The following is a 25,431-nucleotide window of genomic DNA, read 5'->3' as shown; positions in this document are numbered from 1 at the left end:
CTCAAGGGCCCCAAGAGTGGCAGCTTGTCCATATCGGAGCTTGAACCCGCAACCTTCTATTCAGTAACCCAAAGCCTTACCTGCTGAAATACCACCTCTACAAGAATTTAATCAAAAACCCACTTAAAATAAAATCTTTAATATCCACTGTACCTGCTTATACATTATCACTGTAATCCTCATGCACATTGAGTCCAGATGTTTACAGATCTTAAAAATTTAATGCACCTTCAATATTTCATGTTACACAGCATACTTTTGTCCTTGCGCTTACCCAAACACTGGTATTTGCCGTTGATGTACTGCAGGTCGAAGCCATCGTGACACTTGCAGATGTAACTCCCGAATGTGTTGATGCACTTTCGGAAGCGTGGGCAAACGCTGCGGCCTGTGGCGCACTCGTCCACGTCTGAAAAAACAAGCAGCCTTTTTGAGTCATTCTTTCAGAGACTTCTCACCATCCTTCCTCTAGTTCTGACTGGTGTAACTTCCCCAGACTGTTTGGACTGGTGGATTATAGACTAATCTAGATAGAAAGCTTCAGTGGATCAATCTGTTGGATGGTTAGGAATATATTTCATGTAACCTTGTCCTTCATTTTCAGAAGAATTGAATTTATGCACAGGGTAATGCAGAATAAACATTGGGCGAGATATTTCACGCTTGGGTGTAGAAGTGAAAAATGCTCTGTGCTGACTCAGTATGTATGTATGAGAGAGAGAGAGAGAGAGAGAGAGAGAGAGAGAGAGAGAGAGAGAGAGAGAGAGAGAGAGAGAGAGAGAGAGAGAGAGAGAGAGAGAGAGAGAGAGAGAGAGAGAGAGAGAGAGAGAGAGAGAGAGGCAACAATGCATCATCAATCATTCCTGTCCTTGTCCAAAACACTCCAGGCTGGAGTTTCAGCTTGCCTGCGCAGCACTTGATTCCATAATCACACAATTAGGATGATTTCCTTTTTACCTCCTCTTTTTACAGACAAACACATTTGACTGATTGCTCAGTCAGACGAGGAACAAAACACGTCACATGACGCTATTAGTCATTCTAAGAAATCGTCTTGGGGGGAAGAAAAAAATTTGGACTTGCGGGAATCGTAAATCAAAAGGCTCTTCATTCATGTCATCATAGAACGGATACTCTTTTTTCAAGATATGACTGATGCATGGAGTAGTTACATCCTGAAGAATTCCATAGATATAGCTGAGATTCACAGTGTTAGATGAAGTACACAAACTATTCTTGAGTTAAAGTAGAGATATACTCTGTAAAATATTAAAGCCCAGTCTTACGGCATTTCGAATTCGTACATCTATTGATTCGTTTTCATAGACTCAATTATCCCTCTGTTTTCGTGTCAGTGAGGACGACTTTCTATGTAATGTATTTCAATAGGATGTATTTTTGGTGCATCCGCCAAAGTTTTCTTTTTGCCACTGAATACCACAGAAACTGTATTGTTTTTTTCTTGTTTGTTATTGATTTTTTAATCTTCAAGCGCCATTACCCAACATTTAAGCAGAAGATTCTATCCTTGTTTTTACTGCTTTATTTACTGGTAAACTCCTCGCTATTATAAACCATCGTTAGTGGTTCCTTCAATTCAAAATACAGTAAATATATTCTCCTGGTTATTTAAGGAGACTGCTTAATTAGAGACACACATATTTATTACAGTATAACCCTTAACCCCTAACCGTTTTTTTTATGCCCTATATTCTGATAAAAATGGGGGGAAAAAAGATTACCTTTAGCCTCTCTGTCAGCATTACCCATGATCCTCTGCCTCCGTTGTTATGAAGATGGAGGCAGTCATGCTAAGTAATATGAAAAAAAGAGGGAAATTCGTGTCCATGAAGACGAATCAATAGATTGAAGTTGTGACTATATCACGAAATGCCGTGAGACTGTGTTGAATATTACTTCAGGAAAGTAAAAGTTCTCCCTTTGAACTTTCACTTGAGTAAAAGTACAAACTTTTTTACCATTATATGTACTATGATTAATTATCAGTATAATGTTCCTATTATCATTTTGTCACAAGACTGTTGCTTTATCAACTCAGTTCATGTGAAAAGACTCTAATGTTACTCTACACCGATCTATTAATAGAATGATATTAATGAGTCAAACACTGATTGATATCTATTACAATTATCATGAGCCCAAAACCTTCTTTTCAACGAATTCTAAAAAATAGCACAAATAAGGCCACGAGTGTTGTGGCAATTTAGAGGTGCTTCCATTATTTATTTCTCTCAAAATGTACTGTTTGCTGTTGAAATGCTGACATGTTTGTAATAAATAAACACCACCGAGTGCCATTTAAAACGAGTTCGAAACTTGATTTTGCTAAATGCAGTTGAGTAAAAGTCAGATATTTGACTTTAAAATGTAGTGAAGTAAAAATCTGCCAAAATAGAAATACTTCAGTAAAGTAAAGATACACAAAAAAAGCTCTTAAGTACATTAACACATTACGTTTACATCCTTACTGTTTACCACTGATGATGCAAGATTACAACTCTGTGGATTTGATGACCAACAGCTTCCGCTACCTTTGGCCCTTTTGTCTGGTTGATGTCTCGACATCTTGCATTGTTGTAGCTCTGTCCCATAGGCTTGTAAAAAAATTACAACCCTGAAACACCACTGATGACCCCTTTGTGATTAATAGGCTTTTGTTCGAGACACTCGCCTCCTCTCCCGACAGTGAAACACAGGGGCTAAAAAAGTGGACCACAGAAATACGACTGAACCCTTCTGCTGTAACACAAGCATATCTTTAAAACGTGACACAGGTTAACTGCAACAATTTGTTTCCATTCCCAGCTGTGATTTATTGTGCGCTGGGAGACACGTCTAAACCCGAGGAGGAAAGGACGTGAACTACTTTAACGTCCCTGCACCTGCGGACAGGCATTAATATGGTCATTAACGAATGCCACTATGCAATCTCTAAGCACTTGCACAGTAATTAGAGCATCGGAGAGGGGAAAAAAGAGCTCATTGTGTGGTTGTCAAGAGCTGCTGGAATTGCACATGAGCAGAGCACTACAAGAGAATCTGTGTACTTATTTGCAGCTATTTGAATTTCAAAACTCTGTCATCTTTCACCACAAGCACAACAACAACAACAACAACAACAACAAAGGCAACAAAAGTCTCCTGCGTTTGATTAGCAACCTACAAATCAGAGTCAAAGAGAGACGGCAAGAGCCAGAGGGAGAAGGAGGTAAAGGCAAAGCCTCTCGATGTTGTGCTTCTTTGTACGAGAGTGCTTTTGAATTCAGAGGAAAGTAGCAGAGTTTGTTCGTCTCACAGCGAGCAGCCGTACCCACGCATGTCCTGCCATCTGGGGCGAGCTGTAGGCCGGGAGATGGACACTGGCATCGAACTTCCCCTTTCATCACCTCACAGCCGTACTGGCAGTTAGCCATACTGCATGTCCGTGCATCTGAGACACCACAAAAAAAAAAAAAGAGAGAAAGAAAACAAGGGGACATAATCGTTACAGCAAACGTTAGAAGAGTGACAACAAACCATGACTAGCAGATTCTCTTTAACATGCATTCAAATCTTTTTAGATCTTTTTCATGACATTTTATTATTAAAAATAATAAGAAATTTTTTTTTTGTCTTTTAGTTCAATGCTAGTCAATTAATCATGATGTGTCAGGTTCAAGTCTCTTTAATCTCTTTAATGTTGCTAATAAATAAAGCTCATAAACACACAGCTAGAATGAAAAACTAGCTGGATACACCAGCAAAAAAAACAAAACTGAATTGGAACAATTGGTACAATAGTACATGTCTTATTTCCAGTTCCATGTTGAATTACACATCCTTTGTTTTTTGTTTTGTTTTTGAAAAAGCACTGTGATATTATCTCAACATGGCTTCCTTGGTTTATCTCCTGTGCTTAGCCTGTAGCACCAGTACAGAACTTAAAAACACAACATTAGCTCTGTAGAGGAAAAATGCATATATTTAATTATAGGGCAAACATGGTTGCACTAAACTAATTAAAATATTATATATAAAACTATTTTAATTTACCATTATTACCATTTTAGTTTTAAGAATAGTATGGTTACAAAAAAAAAAAGGCTTGTGTTTTTCCATAGTAAACAAATGTAAGTGTCATTTTGTAGGATAATGACCATGTTTTCTCCTGAACAGTTAATCTGATAGATATTCCCATGTATTGCATCACATTTCAAAAGAAAATGTGTAAAAAAAAAAAAAATTTAAGCAAAAAAAATCCTGTGCTTTGAAGCCACAGCCAGGGTTCTGGAATTGTTTTATTTGAATAGTATAATTACATTTCGATTTTTCAAAGTTTACTGAGTTTTCTAATCCACACTGCTATTGCAGATCTAAAGCTTCTTCTCTTTTTGCATCGAAATCTTTTCAAATCACAGAGCATTAGTACCACTTAAGTATAGAGAAGTCTAGTAACCTGAACGTTGGCCAGGATGATGTGCAAATCAATAATGCTTTAGGCATGAATAAAAACAAGACACATTAAAGCAAGAATCCAAACATACCGAATGCATAGGTTCATACCACAAGGTCCAGAACAAGCTGCCTCGTCGTTTGGCTTTCAGAGCCGTCTACGATGACTGAACTCTCTAAGTGGGTCTGTCTGACCCTGAAGCAAAAGACTACTGGAGAAGATAACCTCATATTATTACCTCACCATCTCCAACGGTGAGCTGAGGAGAAAAAAAAAGCTTCATTCTCTACTTTGCATCACTACGAGGTCATCTATGGGTTCAACCTGCTCTTTTCAAAATAACAGGGAAATGAAATTGCTTATTATGCCTACCAGCCAAATATGAATAGCTGTGAAAATGTCAGCGGGGCTACAAATGGGCTCGTTCAGAGCGAAACTTCAGCAGTTGTATAGTAACAAAGTACAAGGTGGTGCCATTACTCCTGCCAAACAAAATGACTATGTACTCAAACTGACAAAGTGAAGATTTACATGAAGACCTCCAGACTTCAGGGAATGATTTAACCCGTAGGATATTCAAAAATAATCTACTTTGAATAATGAATACAACCTGGAAGCATCTCTACACATTTAACCGCATGAAGAAAGCAAGGATATATAGCTGATTATGCAAATAAGAAGGGATCAATTCCTTTTCAACATCCCAACCCTACTGCTCTGGTTTTGGATTGGTTTTTAAATTATACATTTGCGTAAATAAAATAAATTGGTGACAAATTAAAGGAAAACCTGGTATGGATTGGCAACACTTGTCACCTTAGAGAGCACTGCAAACCAACCCAATGTTCTTGTAACTGATCAACTTTATCCTATGACGACCCATTTCCATCCTGAAGCGAGTGGCCCTAGTCCACAGCTCAAGAGATCTCGTTGGTTTATTGTGGATGAAAATGACTTACTGTAAAGTCAAAACATCTCAACATGACTGAACATCTATGAAATATTTAGGAGCCAGGTGTTTGCTCTTTATTAGTATCATCAAAGCATCAGCAGGAATACCTTGAATGGAGCACAATTCTCCAATACACTTCAAGAGATTTGGAGAATCTTCAAAAATTCTTGAAGATTGTGACCAATGGTGAATGTCTTTCTACACCAACCCAACACCTTTCAATGACACTTGATTGACTTTTCTTTGACTTATTTGTTAACCATTTGGAACGTAACCCATTTATCTTGCCTACTTTTGAGCGATCCATTCAGAAATTTGTCATGAAAATCTATGATGTCACTTCCTCCATCTGGGTGAAAAAGCATGAGTTATTTGATAAACAATCATATCTAGAATTCAAAAAGCCTCATTGTTAAAGCATTCTTTTAATCATGCATATAATAAATTCACTTGCATATCTCATCCCAAACAAGAACCTTAACAATTAACTATCTCCACTTCAAAAACATTTGGAGTGCCGGATTGAACAAGGATATGAATCATTTAAGACTGACATCTAGGCAACCACATCTGACGCATCTTCAAATAAAGTCCCAACCCTTGCTGCACACTTTGATAAACGCAATGATACAAGCATGTTTGCAGTAGTACGGGCCATATGGAAGAAAGGCATATTGAAGCTTTTTAGTGGTTAACTTGAGGCAAGCACAGGCACAGCTTTCTCGGCACAGCGAGAATCGCTCAGGGCCAGCTAGAAGAATCAGGATTTACTAGCAGGGTTGAAGTTCACACTTCTCAATTTCGCTCTCATTTTTCATTTGAGCCATTGTAAAGCCCTTTACAGGAGCTAACCATGCCCCAAGATGATAGGGTGACTACCAGAAAAAAAAAAGTCTCCGGAGAAGAAAATGCAATCATAGTAGGTTACAATGAAAAAGGAAAAGAACATACATTAATGGAAAAATAATTTACACTACTGGGAAGTGGAGCAGCAGAAATTTAGAATAGTCTGTTGTGCAAATTAGGGTCACTGAAGATTGGGACGCGATTTACACATTTCTCTTTTCTAATTGTGATATAGGTGTATAATCTTTATTTAAAGGTTGGGTTTTTTTTGTATTTTCCTAAAGGTTTCTGTAGAATCTTACTGGTTCAATGTTACTAATTCTAGATTGGTTATTTCTTAAAAATATAATAAAGGAGGTCAATACTTTTGGAATAATGTTGACCTAATTGGCTAATGGATTTCAAAGAATCCTGTGTGCAAAAAAGTTTTTCTAGGTTAAACATTAAGACACAGCAAATCAGCATTAAAAAGCCTGGCTCTGAAAGTGAATCTATTTGAAATTATTAAGACAATTAACTCATTAAGAAAATTTGTCTTTGAAATTTCAATTAATTCCCATAAGGAAATATTTCCAGCAGTGGTGACTGTTTTAGGCAGACGGATTTTTGAAAATCACGAAACTGAACATATGATTTTTTGAAAAGCGATGCTTGATTGAACTACTTTCTCCAAGAACGTAAAAGAAAAACTACGTTCACCTGCACTAGTTGTGTAAAGGTAAATAATTAGTAAAAAAAGTTCGTTTTTCTCATTTATTTATTCCCGGTATTCCACATTTACCTCCGTTTGAATTGGCCTTTTTTTTTTGTCTTACTGCTGGCCCTTGAGCTTGTTAATTAAGCTGCGTTGATTAATTTGCTGGCGAATTAACATGCATCAGGCATCTGTGCATGTAGTCAAATCCGTCTAGCGCAAAAACAGCATCTGCTCATTAGGGTTCAGCCTTTGCGCAATGCCATTTCCATCTGTGACGGTACGCACGCATGACTGGCGAAAGCACTGATGCACGGTGCTGGTGTTAGTGCATGAAAGTAGAGCTACATGCCAGCTGGATAGCTGAGGGCTAAACGAGCAAAAGCAAAGCCACTGCGACTCACTTCCGCAGGTCCCGTCAGGCTGAAGCATGTAGCCGTTGAGGCAGTAGCACTTGTAGCTGCCGTATGTGTTCATGCACCTGTGTTTACAGGGTCGAGGCTTCAGGCCACACTCGTTCAGATCTGCAGGGAAGGGAAAAGAGAAAAAGACGAGTTAAGGCATCCAGACTGAAAACCTTGTGATGTGTGCGGGTGGTGTTGTTAGGAAAATTAGCCAGTGGTCACAGTTCAGAGGTCAATCCCCTTCAAGCTGTGGGTTTGTGGGAGGAAAGAGCAAAGATCTGTGTTATAACAGGCCCACCTTCAAGCCTTTAAGAACTCTTTTCCTGGTTATTACTTTGCAATATAGGTTTTTATCACCACCCACACTTACATATAGACACAGTGTTTATCGTCCGACGTCTCTCTGTGATGCTAAATGCCAGCAACCTCTGGTCTTTTCAAAAATATTATTAGACGCTGTGATATGGTGAGTTCTGATTCAATGGATTGCCTCGAGTCGAGCACCTGCCAGAACTCTTGCAAGGCACACGGAAAAGTCAACAAAGCCCAGAAATTAATCACAGCCTGCCAGGCTAGGGTGTGCATGACAGGAATACAATGAATTCTAGCCAACATATAGTACATGAAGGTGAAAACGGATCCCACGCTCAGTCTTGGACGTCCAGCAAGAGGTCAACAGGGGGTAACTATGTATCACTTTTCTCTTCATACTGTAGGTTAGAACTGCGGGTTTTTTGTGCACGGAGTCTAATTTGCCCCACAGTGAAAGAAGATCCGGCTGGCAGGCGTATAAGCAGGTTGCAGTGTGGCTCGGCACAGAGAGAATGGCGCCATCTTTAGCTTTGGGTTATTCCTGGAATGCGTTCTGTGGCATGGCATGACTGCTACTTTTGACAGGTGCCACCAATTTAAATAGACACATGTGCTAATGTTGTTGAATGCATAAACAGCAATTGGAACTAATGTAGGGTCACTGGTAGGGCACTGTCAGTAAAAGAAATGTTCATCTTTCTGTGAGGGTGCATTTTATTTACTCCTCCAGACAGATTTACATTCACAGTTTTCATACTATGCCCAGTCTGTGCTTGCAGAATGATTTTCCACACACGGATTTTATCATAAAAAAGAGAAAAGGATTTGATAAAACTTGGGGAAGCAGGCAAAATAATGCTGCCAAGATTTTATAGTTGGATTCACATTTTCTTAATATGTAAAATTAATTAACAATAACTGATACATTATATGTCAACCTGCATAAATAGTGCAGGTTATGCTGTTATGAGAAAGACTGGGTTATAACCAAATGTGTTCATAAAAAGATCCATTGAAATCCTTTTGTTAAACATGTTTGCTAAGTTTCTAAATGAGTTTTTATGAGAAAAGAAACATTTTCCTGAACAGCTAAATAAATTTACACAACCACTTACATTATTATATGCCAACCTTTTACCTGAGACTTGTGAAATTTATATCTGGGGGAAAAAAAATCTTAAAAAAAAGAAATCAGTCATTCAGTAAGGCGCAAAATGTCAAAATGATATCTGGACATGAGGTTTGAACGTCTGCAAATGCCCTCGAAATGCCAATTATTTTGGAACATACTATGAGGTCAGGTGAAAACAAGAGCCTACTGTCTGATGTTTTTCCTGTACCCTATGATGAGAAATAATTTTTTTATTTTTTTTGGTCTTATGTTCTTACTTCCTGACAATTGACAAGCTTCCCAAAACTTCACAATGTCAGAGAAGTCAAAAATAAGGACAGCAAGAGAAAGAAGGAGAAAGAAATCTTTCATCTTACACAGAATCATCCACAATCATTTTTCCAAACTGACTCCATTCTAATTAAGGGCAAAAGAAATTACAGGTGGATGAACAAAGGAGAGTAGATATTTAGGTCTTGTGGATATCAACACCACATGCTTAGTACTAATTAAAAAAGTGGTAATGAAATCAAATAGAGGTGTGGTTAGCAAATTACTTGGACTACAGGTTAATTAAATGCCTAAACTACATTCATTAAGTATGAAAATGTTTGCTTTTGTGTGTCAGAAGGTGCTAATGAATATTTTATACCAGCATAATTTGAATGATTGGTTTATATTAATGCACTTGATCGTTCATTCCTAAAGTTATTTAATGTCTGTCCTGATAGTTTAAGCCTAAAATATGATAGATCTAAACCATTTAATTTAAAAAAGAAACCACATTATCAATGATTATGAGGGTTTCTCTAATGAGTCTCCAGTGTCAGGTCTCTTTAACAGGTTTCTGCTTGTACTTTCCATTTTTTAGATAACGTACTGTTTATCATAGTTGTAATGCTTGAAGATTTTGGTAACACATCTAGTCTTTTGTCATTTTTGCGATCCTTTCTTTTGTTTATATGCAACAAACTCATTTAAAAGTATAAATTTTTTTTACCAAACTGTCACCTTAAGCACAAACAGTAGGATTTGGATGTAATACATGTAACTATGTCACGTTCCACTTCACATATTTCCACTCATTATATACATGTAGGTTAAATAAAGGTTAAATTGTGAAAGGAATACTTAACAACATGGCTACCATTTCATACTTCAATGCCATGCAACTACTGCAGCTAATCAAAAACAACTTCACCATACAACAAGAAAGAAATATTCAAATAATGAAGAAGACCTTTGGCAAGTTTTAGAAGAGGAATGCCAAAGTATTTGAGTTTTTGAGAAACTGACTGTTCGGAAGAGTGTGTAAAGTGTATTCATACTAGGGGGAAATATTTCTATGAAAATAAAGTTTCATTACATTTTTGTACAAGCATCTGTACATTCATATGGTCTGCATATTTGGTCAAGGTAAAACTTCATACTATTAAATTAAATAAATTGGTTCATTCAAACAAAAGGAATATGCAGGTGTCTCTAACAGCACACCATGTTGGGTATAATAATTTCCTTACATGGTAAACACTGAAGAAAGCATATACATCATTGTTATTTGCACTGAATTCACTAGTGCGGCATTTCTGTATGGCAAGATACCAAAAAGCATGTGCACACATAAAGTTTCTTTTCGGCTTCTCCCGTTAGGGGTCGCCACAGCGGATCCTCCGCACGTTTGATTTGGCACATGTTTTACGCTGGATGCCCTTCCTAACGCAACCCTCCCCAATTTATCCGGGCTTGGGACCGGCACTAAGAGTGGCTGGGGATGGTTCCCTGACCGGGAATTGAACCCGGGTCGCAGCGGTGGGAGCGCTGCATCTTAACCACTAGACCACCAGGGGACCTCATGTGCACACATAGCAAAATGTTAATTTAACCTTCATGCACTCTGCTACACCCCAGTTTACACTTTTCTGCTTTGTTTTTTTCATTGGTCTTTCTTCCATTTCTGTAATAACCTCAGAATCAGTAAGGAACTCGGCCTTCAGGTAAACCTTAGGCCAAACTACACATTATCAAACCGAGCCTTCAAATCTGTATTACAAATACATTGTGCTAAGGGAGGGAAATTTTTTTTTCCCTTTTTATTTATTTATTTATTTTCTTAGAAGCTCAGCTGGTTCCTTCTTGCCTCTGGGAAAAAAACCCTGCAAACAGCAAAAAAAGTAAATGTCACGAATGTGGATTGGGGGAACGGCCGTCCAGTGTCAGTGAGCTGGGGGCTACAGCACATGCGGGAACAAATGAGAAAGAACGTGATGCAGAAAGGTCTTCTTTGAAGAAAAAAAAAGTGGGGGTGGGGAGCATTGGTTAGATGTGGAGAGGGATAGGGGAGAACAAGAAAAAGATTAGACAAGAGCAGGGTAGATTTAAGCAGCATTACAGCATGAGGCACAGAGCCCTTCACTGCAAATGGTGTGTGAAGAATCTCAGCTCACTAAACGAGTAGACAATAAGACAGAGATCGAGCGAGAAGGAAGGCGATATTAGTGTTAGAACAAATATACTGTAGAGAAAAAGAAAAAAGGAAGGAAAAAACATGCAGTTATAGGATCATCAACAACCAAGTAGTGTGGTGTGGCTTAACACAAAACATGGCTAAGCTATAATTTTCATACATACAGTGACTCACAGCGTCAAAGTGCCATGTTCAATGAGACCTTCGAAATTTCCAATAGCATTCAGTGGCAGATGTGGGTGTGTAACAGCAAAGTTTAGCATAATGCTTAACTTTAGGCGACTAGCAATGGAAGTGGAGACAGTCAAGTGCACATAAGCCATATTTTGATTTGTTGTTAAAAGTGCAACAATAGTTGCACCATTCACTGATGAGAGACACCAGTACCAGGAATGCCTACTGGTGACATCATGGTACAACAATTTGACTAATACATTTGCTACATTTGCTAGACTCCTACCACCCCAAACATTAATTACCTTTACTGCAAAACCAGAAGTGTTTTATTTGTCTAATTTATTAACAAACATGTCTTTGGTATATCAATTTACAGTTAGACATTATGAAACCTCTAAGATGTCATACGATATAGCATGCATATATATATATATATTTACCTTTAGCTTTATTCAAGATAAGATATACCTTTATTTGTCCCACAGTGGGGAAATTTCTTTGTTACATTATATATATATATATATATATATATATATATATATATATATATATATATATATATATATATATATATATATATATATATATATAAATTCAAATAGAATTTAATTTTAAAAATAGAATTAATAAAAATGGTCAAACAGAAACTCATGTCGACTAATGCAGCACGCATTTCTGTTTGGCCATTTAAAAAATTTAAATAAATAAATAAATAAACAAATAAATATAAAAGAGCTGAATTTAAAACCTTTAAAACAATTTTATAATATTTAATATTATTTTAATATTTATTTAAATGTATTTAATTATATTTTGAATAAAAATTTAAAAAGAAAATTACAATTAATTGAGCACCGCATTAATCACGTCTTAATAATTATTTTTGTTAGTTTTTGACAGCACACACACATAGTGTAGTACAGTATAGGGCTTGTTTTCTGTTACATGTATTATTAGATTATGGGACATGTGAAGGAGTTGTTACCATGTCAACCATAACATATTAAAACTAGTGCTTGGTTGGTATAAATTTGTGGTTTGTTTTGCAGCCAGCACTACTGTCTGAGCCTTAATAGAACAAAATTAGCTATTGCTTTCTGACCAATCAGATTTGGGAATTTAGAAGCATCATGTGCAGCATCGTGTGGCATAGTGTAGACAGTCATTCAAAGGTTTCTGAAATCTTCACATTACACAATCTTTACATGAATGTTTAAATAAAGAAACATTATTATTTTAAACTATAGCTTTAGCATTCCACATATATTATATCTGCCTATATTGGTATTTATCTCTTTTAATAAATTAACCTTAGAGTGTAAATTCCTGCTTTCTGGGAACAAATGCTTTATATCTTTTCCATTTAAAACAGTGGTTTGTTATTTTCAGAGCCCTTGAATTCCTGAATTTTGATAAGATAATCTTAACTGAGAGAGAGAGAGAGAGAGAGAGAGAGAGAGAGAGAGAGAGAGAGAGAGAGAGAGAGAGAGAGAACAAAGAGACTTCAATGAGATGATTGTCACAGGATTTTGAAGTGATCAGTGTGCTGTGGTGCATTTAGGAAGCCTACAATCATCTATCTATTTACAAACCGCTCCTTTAATTGCTATTTGTTCATGTTATGGCTGATCAAACTATAAAACAACTCCACTGTTTTGACTGACTGTGTCAGTCTCTCACATTGTATGTGACAAACAAAGAACAAGACACAGTGTCACATCTGAATAGTTCAGCAGCAGCACATGTGCTCATAGAGGAGTTGGAGAAAACTGGGAAAAGACAGAGAGAGGGGAGATAAAAGAGTGGTGTGGGAGAGAGCAGTAGGCCAAGCTTTTGGGTGCTCTGAGATGAAAGACGGTCTGGTTCACAAGTTCACGGTGCTGGGAATCGAGAAAGACTTGCTGTCTCAGTATATATGTGTGGGAGAGAGAAAGAGAGAGAGAAAGGGGGGAAGAGAGTGCGAGGAATACAGAAAAAGAGAGCGGGTAAGATGGACAGAGAAAAAAACACATAAAGAAAGATATAGGGTGAGGAAGAGAGAAAGAATCTGAGAGACAGAGTAGGATAGGCAGAAAGAAGGAAAAAGACAGAGAGACAGTGGAATAGAAAAACAGACTGAGAGACAAAAAAAGAGAGTGTGCATAGACAGAGAGAAATCCAGAGCAGAAGAAACACAGAGAGGCATATAGTGTCAGAGAGAGGGGGAGACATATAAAGAAACAGAACAAGTGGAGGATAGATAGATAGATAGATAGATAGATAGATAGATAGATAGATAGATAGATAGATAGATAGATAGATAGATAGATAGACAGACAGACAGACAGACAGACAGACAGACAGACAGACAGACAGACAGACAGACAGACAGACAGACAGACAGACAGACAGACAGATAGATAGATAGATAGATAGATAGATAGATAGATAGATAGATAGATAAACATGCTTGGCTTTCAGCATGTCATTCCAGCCATGCCCCTCCAGTCTTTGGGATCTACTACAGGAAGAAAAGGGAGCAGGGAAAAGAAAAGGGAGAGGGAGAATTCTTTATGCTTCGAATGAACGGCCTGCGCCATGCAGGTGGCAGTGGTGAAGGGGTGGGTGGGCAAAAAAAGTGGAAAGAGGAACTGCCCAGTGACCATCGGAATAGCTCACCCTCCGGAGGCACCCCCACTGCCGGATGGTCCATAGGAACAAATAGAGGAGGGAGACTGTCCCAGATTGAGGGGTTTACATAATCCTGCTGTTCTGCTCACAGGTTAAAAACAAAGAGGGAACACAGACAACACAGAATTTACACGTTATCACGGCAGTACAAATCTCCAGCAGATCCCACACCTTTAACCAGTCCACATTCCTGCAAAGGAAAAGAATGACATTATGCACTAAAGAGGATTAGCCATGTGCGAGTTGGCTTAAAAAGAAAACGCCAAATTCCTGTGCTATGGAGACTGAATAGAATCTGAGCGAGCGAGAGAGTGAGAGAGCAGCGTCTCCTGGCCTCCATCTGCTTCCTCTGAACAAAAGTGAGCGTGGTTTTAGTGTCACAACATGTCAACAGTCACGTCCAGATCCGTCCTCCTCGGCAAGAGTTAGTGCTATTTATTGTTAGCTGGCAAATATGGGAGAGGGAGGGGTTGAGGGGAACGTGAAAATGCCTGGAAGGGTTCGAGAGATTTGAGAGGTTTGCGTGCCTGCCCCACCTTTGTAGTGCAACCAAAATGGTGTCTACTAACTCAGCTGTGCTGTTTTTAAACTGGTCAGCATTCCTAATCGCTCGATCCGATAGAGCTCGGGAAACAAAGAAAAGCACGTTGCGGTGTAATTAAACAATGCAGCTGCGTTACCGCTAATTATATGATGACACCTAAAGCCAGTCGTGTAATCCGCTCAGCTCCGTTTTGCTTTCAAGTTATAAATATAGCAAAAAAAAAAGCAGCTTGCCTGCCATGTGGTTTATGCAAAAATATCCCATATTAAACAGTTGGATGGGAGACTTTGTTGACGTTGACCCGCTTATCAGCTATAGCCGGAGCCAGAGGACTGATTGCTTATATGAGCTATCGTTCCGATAATAGAAACACTCATGGAGAATTGAAAAGGGCGCGCTCGCCGCCATCTGTTAACAAGATAATATACAAAGAGGAAAATGTAAGCACATTCGCCCCTCGGACGGAGTTCATAATACCGTTCCTTAGCGAGAGCGCTCACAGCAGGTGAGCTGATTCTCATTTTCGTCGCCTACAGCAAATAATCATCTTATTAAAACGATCTGATCCGCTCCAAGTGAAGCGTGGCCCGGTGCCATTACGTCTAAACGGATTAGCGCTTTTAATCACTTTATTTGCATTACCTAGCGCATCTGCCTCGCATCAGCAATATGACGTGTTATGATGTTATGATGACCGACTGTGACTCCTTAACACAAAACAGAGATCAAGAGAGGTTAATGCTAATGAGGCTTTAATTGAAATTTAGTCTAAAAAGCCAGATTCATGTTACTGATTGGTGCTGCAATGTTTAGCAATGCTCAATTAGCACTGATTCCTTTGTTCTGACGGACTTCCCTAACAGCGAAGCTCAATTATCCATTTAGCAGGTTTATTTATATCTTCAATGTGCAATTATATGCATGATATGGCTTTTTTGTTGTTATTTGAAGTATCTCCGAAGTTATTTGGATGGCTAATTCTGGTTGGAGTGTGTGTGAGTGTTTGGGTCAAATATGTTCACTCCCCAAAAAACATCAATTTCTATTTATTTAGTTTAATTAGCACTTTAAATAATTACTTAATAGGTTCAAGAAAAGTCCCTTGCTTTAGTTTTAAATTTTGACACCGAAATTGTTTGTAAAACACAAATCAACCAGTTTAATCAGGACAAGTGGACTGTACGAGGCCCCACATAACACACTAAAGCTACACAATAACAGCTGAACTAGTCAAGATTAGCTCTCTCAAAATTGAAATCAGGGTTAATTATACAATTATTGAGCCAATTGAAGCAAATAATCAGCTCCCTCTCTGTGCGTCTCTCCATCGGAGCAAATAATTTCACAATTATTTTAAATTAAGCAGCTTTTCTTCTTACACTCGAGAATCCAAATAAGGCTTCTAACTTCACTGTGTTCATTTCAGATATAAAAGTGAATCCTATTAAAAAAAAATTCTAATAAAGCAAGAATCATTAATATTATCATCATTACTTTGCATTTGTATGGCTTTTAAATGAAACAAATGAATATCTGTCTGTCTGTCTGTCTGTCTGTCTGTCTGTCTGTCTGTCTGTCTGTCTGTCTGTCTCTATCTATCTATCTATCTATCTATCTATCTATCTATCTATCTATCTATCTATCTATCTATCTATCTATCTATCTATCTATCTATCTATCTATCTATCTATCTATCTATCTATCTACAGTAATCCCCCATTTATCGCCTTGGTTATGTTCCAAACCCGCCCGCGATAAACCAAAAACCGCGATACACGGACACCAACCCAAGAATGTTTTTTTTTTTTTTTTTAAGCCATAAAATCAAAGTTTTTTGGTCTATCGTGCTGTCCGTGTGAGACCGGGAAAATCAGCAAAGCAAATTAGTTATGTGGCAATTACAATTCTGCGATAAACCAGGGGCATGAGATTCGAACCGCGGTAGGAGAGAATTACTGTATATTAATATTTTAGGCAAGATCTAAAGGCAAGATCTATAAAAATGAATTCTCTAGGGGTTTCATAGTTAATGACTTAAGTTCCAGTCATTTAAATATTTACACATCAGAAAAAAAAGTTAATTGATACTGTATTAGTGATTTAATAGGGTCATATTTATGACCTATATTTATAAATATCATACTGTCAGTCAGCAGTGTCAGACTTGATTCTGCTCTTCGCTCGAGTCGATATTACACAAGTGAAATAGGCACAAGTCCAAATTTAGATTTGTGCACAACTGAGATATGTTTGTTTTTGACAACTCCTGCATGACTTTCTATGTAAGTCGCTAATAACATCTGAAATCTGAATATGTAAAAGTACCAACTTCTTTTTAAGCTTAAAATGTGCATTTACCTCAACCTTGAATACATCTTGACACTGCTTTTATATTCATACACTCAACAGTTTGAATGTCCTTCATAACGTGCACCAAATTACATAAAACAAAACCTGACTAGAAATTCTGTCTGTGACCTACAATTGGTCATGCAATAATAATTAATTGATTTTGGTATTTAGTTAGTTCTATTGTAATATGTAGTGTACCATGACTATCTTGTCTATTCAGGTGAAGCCATCAGTTCCGTAGCCTCTGCACAGAGTCTTGGCCTGACCACGACCCTAACAATGAACCGAAACGAAACTGCAAGGTGAGATTACTCGCTCCCACATTCCTAAAGGGTTTTGTTTTCCTCCTACTTCCCTTCTTTTTTAATTACACCTTCTCTCATTGCTCTCTTAGGGCAGTAGTTTTTTTTTTAAAGGTTATCTGCAATGCTGTGTCCTGATGTTAAGAGCACTTACAGCACAATTACTTTTGAAGCGCTATCTTTATTAATGGTCGAGGTATCTGAGGCCAGTGGTTGAGATTGTATCGCTTGAAGGCTGAGGAAGTTTAGACATTATTGCTTCTTCTCTGCTTTGCTGAATAAGGCCTTTTATATCATACACAGCAGAAAAAAGTGCAGTGAGTGACAGCTGGGTGCAAACTGAGACTTATTGGCCATTTGAGACATGATAATCTGAAGTGGAGGGGAACATAGAATGGGAAAGAATACAAAATGTCGTACTGGGAATTATTATTATCCGAATATAAAATGCACGGCATCAGGGCAAATTACTAAGTGATCAGTTTTCCTTATGCTGTCATACATGAGGTACTGTGTGTGTGTCTTAGTGCTAAAGCTGAAAACACCTACCTTGGTTGCAGGTCTTTCCTGTAAAACCAGGGTGACACTTGCACTTGTTGGGTCCGATACAGTCTCCATGCTTGCATCCATGCTGACACAGAGCTAAAGAGATTCCCATACAGACGAAACAAGCGTCAGTTACATTCAACCAAATCTCACACATACAGCAATATTCTGATTCATTACATGCATTACAGCTTTATTAAAAACGGTAAGTGAGACAAAAACAACCATTACAGGGTCAAAACAAACAAGACACGAATCGCACCAGATGCAGAAAAAGTCTTAATTAATATACTTGAAGACAGATAGCTGAATAATAAGCCTGGACCTGTAATATAAAAGTGTTGAAATGCTTAGGAAAGAAGAAAATAATTATTATCAGGCTGCTACAACACTGCCAGATATAAAGAAGAGTTAGTCTTCTCACCCATTGTGTCTTCTTCTAATTACACCACAGCAATTTTCCAAACAAATAAGATTTTTTAACATTAATTAAATACAAGTTTATTCATGAAATTGGTTATCTATTTATAACTAGATTTTATGTTGGGCAAACGAAAAATATTTCATACTACTGCTTAAACAGTTGCTCTCTCTCTCTCTCTCTCTCTCTCTCTCTCTCTTCCTTCTTTTCTCCCTCCCTCCCACTTTGAGGTAATAAAAGAGAGAGAAAAAAAGATAGTCCTGCTGCAAAGAAAGTCCTCTGTCCCAAAGACTTGCCCAAGGCAGAAACCTTAAAATTACTGCTTAACTGTTACAAAGCACCGACTGACACTGGAGACTTCTTCCAAATAAGATAGTAGGTTATCAAAGTGTTATTAAAATTTATATTGTACAGAATAGAACATAAATCTGAGTTTTAACAGTAAAGAGATTACCTTCACTTTTATGTAACGATAAGGATAACTAATAATACATGCTTCTCTCTTTCTCCTTCTCCTTCTCCTTCTCTCTCTCTCTCTCTTTCTCTCTCTCTCTCTCTCTCTGTTATGAAATAGAACTGATTCTGTTCCCTTCTTCTTTACGGCCCTGCCTGACTCATAATAACGCCCTACCTCTAAACGGAATTCTCGTCAATTAAAAACCCACTCATGCTGCCGAGGGTGGTTCCACATGAACAGCCTAAAGATCCATGAGGTTATTGTTAAACTCAAGAACCATGAAGGTGGATTTTGGACTGTATTTGATATACACAGTTTGCTAGAATGGCTTAAAGATAAATTCAGCACGAACAGTTTTTGCATTCAAGTGTCCATCAGTGAACAGCTGTTAACCTCAATAATGATGGATCTGTAATGAATGGACATTCGGTTTCAATTTGAGTCTGGGTCCTCTCAAGTTTTCTTTCTCATAACATTTGCCACTGGTTTGCTCATAAAGGAAAAAATACTGGAAATTCTTACATCATGTACAAAAAAATTTACAGTAAATGATTTATTTTGGATTATATACTATTTAAGAAATACTTGAAAATGTGCTGTTTTACATTGTGATAAATTCAATAATTCGGATAATTTGCCCTGTACTGTTTTCCTTTAGGCTCGAGGCCATACCAAGTGCACGCTATTCTGCACTTTAACTTCACGACTCGTTACAACTAACATTTGGATTGGGACACAGCCCAGCCCAGAGCTGTACCTGGGGAAATAAAACTCTTCTCAAATCTGAAAACAGTGGCATAATGCAAATTTCAGGCGCTGCTACCTCCAAGTCAGTATATGAAGATATATAAAGCGAGCGCTGTGCCGTCCCCCTTGCCAGCCACCGTATGCTTTTCTTTTCAATCAAGGTGCCGCCAGCCACAGCGAGCCGCTTCGTTTTCAAAGCTCTGTTTCACTTGGCAGCCTCCAGCCAAGTCGGACTAATTTCCATTAAAAGCTTCATTAAGTCTGTCATAATATGCTGCTCTGAATGGTGTTAATTATGCCCAGTGTGGGGACAAAAAGACAGACATTAGGGACAATAAGGGACAGGGGTGTCAGACACCTCCATCTGCCCCAAATACACACGCACAAACACAATATCACACCAGATCACACATACACAGCAAGCAAAGATAGCTGTCTGAATAATCAGATAAATGAACGTCTTCACAGTGGTGTTCTGTCAATGAATTCAGCATTGGATCCAAAAACAAACAACACTTCTGATAACACCAAAGCTAGTAATGACTTCAGGCAGTGTCCATTGATTCAGTGCTCCAATATGCATGCCTTTAGCGTTTTCAAATTTGAATGATAAATGATAGCTGCCAAGTACATGGGTGAGTGATATGGCAGAACATGAACATAATGTCTGGAAGCTCACTGAGTAAGACATTTAACTTCTTATCAAAAACTAATGAGTTTGAATCCCAGCACCACCAATCTACCACTGCTGGGCCCCTAAGTAAGACTCATAACTCTCAGTGTCTCAGCTACATAAATAAGATCATTAGAAGTTGTTCTGAATGGTGTAGGGGTGATTCTGAAGGAAGAGTACAGTAAGAGTGTAGTGGAGGTGAAGAGAGTTTCTGATAGGGTGATGATCGTGAAGGTGGAAGTTGAAGGGATGATGATAAATGTCATCAGTGCCTATGCTCCACAAGTTGGCTGTGAGATGGAGGAGAAAGAAAGATTCTGGAGTGAATTAGATGAAGTGGTAGATGGTGTACCTAGGAAAGAACGATTGGTGATTGGGGCAGACTTTAATGGGCATGTAGGTGAAGGGAACAGAGGTGATGAGGAGGTGATGGGTAGGTATGGTTTTAAGGAGAGGAATGTGGAAGGGCAGATGGTGGTAGATTTTGCTAAAAGGATGGAAATGGCAGTGGTGAACACGTATTTTATGAAGAAGGAGGATCATAGGGTGACGTATAAGAGTGGAGGAAGGTGCACACAGGTGGATTATGTTCTGTGTAGGAGATGCAAGCTGAAGGAGATTGGAGACTGTAAGGTGTTGGCGGGGGACAGTGTAGCTAGACAGCATCGGATGGTGGTCTGTAGGATGGTTTTGGAGGCGAAGAAGAAGAGGAGGAAAGTAAGGTTTGAAAGAAGAATAAGATGGTGGAAACTGAAGGAGGAAGAGTGTAGTGTGAGGTTCAGGGAAGAGGTCAGACAGGGGCTTGGTGGTGGTGAAGAGGTGCCGGATGATTGGGCAACTACTGCAGGAGTGATGAGGGAGGCAGCTAGAAAAGTACTTGGTGTGACATCTGGAAATAGAAAGCAAAACAAGGAGACGTGGTGGTGGAATGAGGAAGTGCAGGAGAGCATTAGGGGAAAGAGGTTGGCAAAACAGAAGTGGGATCGACAGAGTGATGAGAAAAGTAGGCAGAAGTACAAGGAGATGCGGCAGCAGGTTAAAAGGGATGTGGCGAAAGCCAAGGAAAAGGCATATGAGGAACTGTATAAGAGGTTGGACACTAAGGAAGGAGAAAAGGATTTATATCGATTGGCCAAGCAGAGGGACCGAGCTGGGAAGGATGTACTGCAAGTTAGAGCAATAAAGGATGGAGAGGGAAATGTGTTGACTAGTGAGGAGAGTGTGTTGAGAAGATGGAGGGAGTATTTTGAGCAGCTGATGAATGAGGAAAATCAGAGAGAGAGAAGGTTGGAGGATGTGGAGTTGGTGAAGCAGGATGTAGATAGGATTAGTAAGGAGGAAGTGAGAGCAGCGATTAAGAGGATAAAGAATGGAAAGTCGGTTGGACCAGATGACATACCGGTAGAAGCGTGGAGATGTTTAGGAGAGATGGCAGTGGAGTTTTTAACCAGATTGTTTAACAGGATTCTGGAAGGGGAGAGGATGCCTGAGGAATGGAGAAGGAGTGTGCTGGTACTGATCTTTAAGCATAAGGGAGATGTGCAGACCTGCAGTAACTACAGGGGAATTAAGTTGATCAGTCACACCATGAAGTTATGGGAAAGAGTAGTGGAAGCCAGGCTGAGAGAAGAGGTGACCATCTGTGAGCAACAGTATGGTTTCATGCCGAGGAAGAGCACCACAGATGCCTTATTTGCTTTGAGGATGTTGATGGAGAAGTATAGAGAAGGACAGAAGGAGCTGCATTGTGTATTTGTGGATTTAGAGAAAGCGAACGACATGGTGCCGAGAGAGGAGTTGTGGTATTGTATAAGGAAGTCAGGTGTGTCAGAGAAGTATGTGAGGGTGGTGCAGGACATGTATGAGGACAGTGTGACGGCAGTAAAGTGTGCAGTAGGTACGACAGACTGGTTCAGGGTGAAGGTTGGACTGCATCAAGGATCGGCCCTGAGCCCTTTCCTGTTTGCAGTGGTGATGGACTGGTTGACGGACGAGGTCAGACAGGAGTCTCCCTGGACTATGATGTTTGCAGATGATATTGTGATTTGTGGTGAGAGTAGAGAGCAGGTTGAGAAGAGCCTGGAGAGGTGGAGATATGCGCTGGAGAGAAGGGGAATGAAAGTCAGTAGGAGTAAGACAGAGTACATGTGTGTGAATGAGAGGGAGGGCAGTGGAGTGGTGCGGTTGCAGGGAGAAGAGGTGGAGAAGGTAGAGGAGTTGAGATACCTGGGGTCAACAGTGCAAAGTAATAGAGAGTGTGTTAGGGAAGTAAAGAAAAGAGTGCAGGCAGGGTGGAGTGGGTGGAGAAGAGTGATAGCAGGAGTGATTTGTGATAGAAGAGTATCTGCAAGAATGAAAGGGAAAGTTTATAGGACTGTGGTGAGACCTGCGATGTTGTATGGATTAGAGACAGTGGCATTGAGTAAAAGACAGGAGGTGGAGCTGGAGGTAGCAGAGCTGAAGATGTTGAGGTTTTCGTTGGGAGTGACGAGGATGGACAAGATTAGAAATGAGTTTATTAGAGGGACAGCACATGTAGGATGTTTTGGTGACAAGGTGAGGGAGGCGAGATTGAGATGGTTTTGGACATGTGCAGAGAAGGGACATGAATTATATTGGTAGAAAAATGCTGAAGATGGAGCCACCAGGTAGGAGGAAAAGAGGAAGGCCAAGGAGGAGGTTCATGGATGTGGTGAGGGAAGACATGCAGGTAGTTGGTGTAAAAGAGGCAGATATAGAGGACAGGGTGGTATGGAGACGGATGATCCGCTGTGGCGACCCCTAATGGGAGCAGCCGAAAGAAGAAGAAGAAGAAGAAGAAGAAGAAGAAGAAGAAGAAGAAGAAGAAGTTGTTCTGAATAAGAGGTCCATAATAATTTTACTTGCTTGAAGACATTTGATACACATAATTTAAATTATTAAAGGAGTTTCAATTGGATTTATATGTAACTCATAATAATAAAGGAGGAAAAGATTTAAAAAAAAAAAGATAATATAATGATACTCCATTCAGGCTCTTGACATTACTAATAAGATCATCCGTCCTTGGTCCTTTACATCTGCCTCTTTCAAATGAACCACATGCATGTCTTCCCTCAATACATCCATAAACCATTTCCTTGGCCTTCCTCTTTCCCTCCTGCATGGCAGCTCCATCCTCAGCATTCTTCTATCAATATACCCCATGTCTCTCCTCTGCACTCACTCTCGAAGATACTCTTCAATTACAAATCACTCCTGCTATCACTCTTCTCCACCCACTCCACCCTGCCTGCACTCTTTTCTTTACTTCTCTAACACACTCTCCATTACTTTGCACTGTTGACCCCAGGTACCTCAACTCCTCTACCTTCTCCACCTCTTCTCCCTGCAACCGCACCACTCCACTGCCCTCCCTCTCATTCACACACATGTACTCTGTCTTACTCCTACTGACTTTCATTCCCCTTCTCTCCAGCACGTACCTCCACCTCTCCAGGCTCTTCTCCACTTGCTCCCTACTCTCACCACAAATCACAATATCAACAAATGGATTAACTAACTAACCAACAAAAATAAATTTTTTATGCACCCAAATCCAGCTGCTATATTTTACAGTTTACAGTATAAATGATAAAGTCAACAATTAAACGCACTGCTAAACTACAAAGAAATAAATGAAGGCTACTTTTCTTTTAATAAAGTCTCATAAAGGGCTACAATTCATAAACTCGTATGGCGATAAACAGAACAAATAAAGTAGACTATTAAAATATATTGTGCAGTCTGCATATTGATTAGTCTGGACCTTTCCATTATAAGTGGTATGTCAAACCTGTAGTGAAAGAGGGTCATGTTTTCTCTTATAAAGTTTAATTTACATTATTCCACTGGGATTTTTCTCATTATCCAAATATTTTAGCACTAGATCACATAGCAGATACATTCTGAATGGGATGCCAGTTTATCACAGGAAACCATTCACAGCAGTTTAGCATTGTCAGTTTGTGGGAGGAAACGGGAAAATCCCAGAGGGAACCCATACAGACACAAAAGAACAGAAACTCCACATGGATAGTAACCTGAGCTCAGGATTGAACCTGAGACCCTGAAACTATGTTCGACAGTGATACGCTGTAAGCGTGAACGACTGCCGCTGTGTAATTATTTGGTCAGTGATTAAGAGGCCGAGAATTTGCGAGCACGCTTTGGAAATGAAAACACCGGACACGCCATCTGCGGCATGTTCAAAAGAACTCCTCCGATAAGATTAGTTTTACCTTAGCAATCACAACACAACCTTTACATCGCTTTAAAAGCTGCACTGTAAAAGTCACTCGATCAAACTTTTCTCGAGTTAAACCGCATTCGGTGGTAGAGCCAAACACAGCGAGCGCTTGTGCTTCGACATTGAAACGTTATCCAGGTCAGTGATTTATCTGGTCCGACGGGCAGCTATCAAACCCGATGAAATCATGGATTAATCTGTAGGACGTGCCACCTGATCATGTGATGAGGTTATATTTGTAAGCACCGGAGGAGCAGAAATAGCTTATGGAATGAGCTGTGATTAAGAGGAAACCTATCCTCAGTGCATGGCTCAGAAAAAAGCCGGCTCTTGGCACGCACAAGCCTCAGGCAAACGGTGCCAAGGAAAATACCCTGTATAGACTAACCACATCAAAACCTTCCTACGTCTCTGCAAGTGCCTCACATACTTCCTGAAGCTTCACTACCCATGTAACTCCGGTAACAGTTTACGTTAACCTTGGGTCACAGGGCTGAATCAACCATGTCATCGAAAAGAGCTCATATACTGAGTCACTATTGCAGGGTCTAAGAGTGTGTAAGCACTAAATACAACACTAGACAATAATTCGATAAATGAAAGACTGATTTTCGACGAACAGAATTATTTATAAGGCACGGTATGTTCAATTTAAAAAAACGAAAAAGGTCAAGAATAAAGCCTTAATGCCCGCTGAGATGTAACCATGGCAACCATTATAACAGGTTTGCCTGTTGATATGTGAGAAAGTTGGCTAGGCATAACAACAAAGACTTGCTATTTCAAAAATGAGGAAGTACAATATCTACAAAGCCTGCACCTTGAATGCTTGAATAGCCCACTATGGATCTTCAATGTGCCTGAAGCTCCACTTTATTAATTTCTGTACAATGCAGAATCATTGGCACCCTTGGTATTAGGTAAGATGAACGACACGTACAAAATGTTCAGCACGTATGATGATTAATGTTACGGCTTGAACACACCAGACAGGTATATAGTGTCATTTCAAATTATTTCAACTGCCTTTACTGGGGTG

At 39.1% G+C, this 25,431-nt stretch overlaps 1 protein-coding gene across 7 annotated transcripts in view; it reads right to left on the bottom strand.

The window, feature by feature from the left end:
- The window catches only part of npnta (nephronectin a), a 69,372-nt gene that overhangs the window by 19,648 nt on the left and 24,293 nt on the right, over nucleotides 1–25,431 (bottom strand). For 2 of the 7 annotated variants that reach the window (XM_083538734.1, XM_083538735.1), the window contains 5 exons: nucleotides 17,831–17,923; nucleotides 14,072–14,164; nucleotides 7,350–7,469; nucleotides 3,332–3,451; nucleotides 275–409 (listed from right to left, as the gene is read on the bottom strand). In XM_083538734.1, coding sequence (XP_083394860.1) covers nucleotides 275–409; nucleotides 3,332–3,451; nucleotides 7,350–7,469; nucleotides 14,072–14,164; nucleotides 17,831–17,923 — 561 coding nt within the window. The remainder of the gene's footprint in view (nucleotides 1–274; nucleotides 410–3,331; nucleotides 3,452–7,349; nucleotides 7,470–14,071; nucleotides 14,165–17,830; nucleotides 17,924–25,431) is intronic. The other 5 variants (XM_083538736.1, XM_083538738.1, XM_083538739.1 and 2 more) reach the window with 3 other exon arrangements.

Source organism: Silurus aristotelis (assembly GCF_946808225.1).
Source record: "Silurus aristotelis genome assembly, chromosome: 4".
Lineage (NCBI taxonomy): Eukaryota > Metazoa > Chordata > Actinopteri > Siluriformes > Siluridae > Silurus > Silurus aristotelis.
The sequence above is the reverse complement of the archived record's forward strand: the minus strand, read 5'-3'. Positions and strand labels throughout refer to the sequence as shown.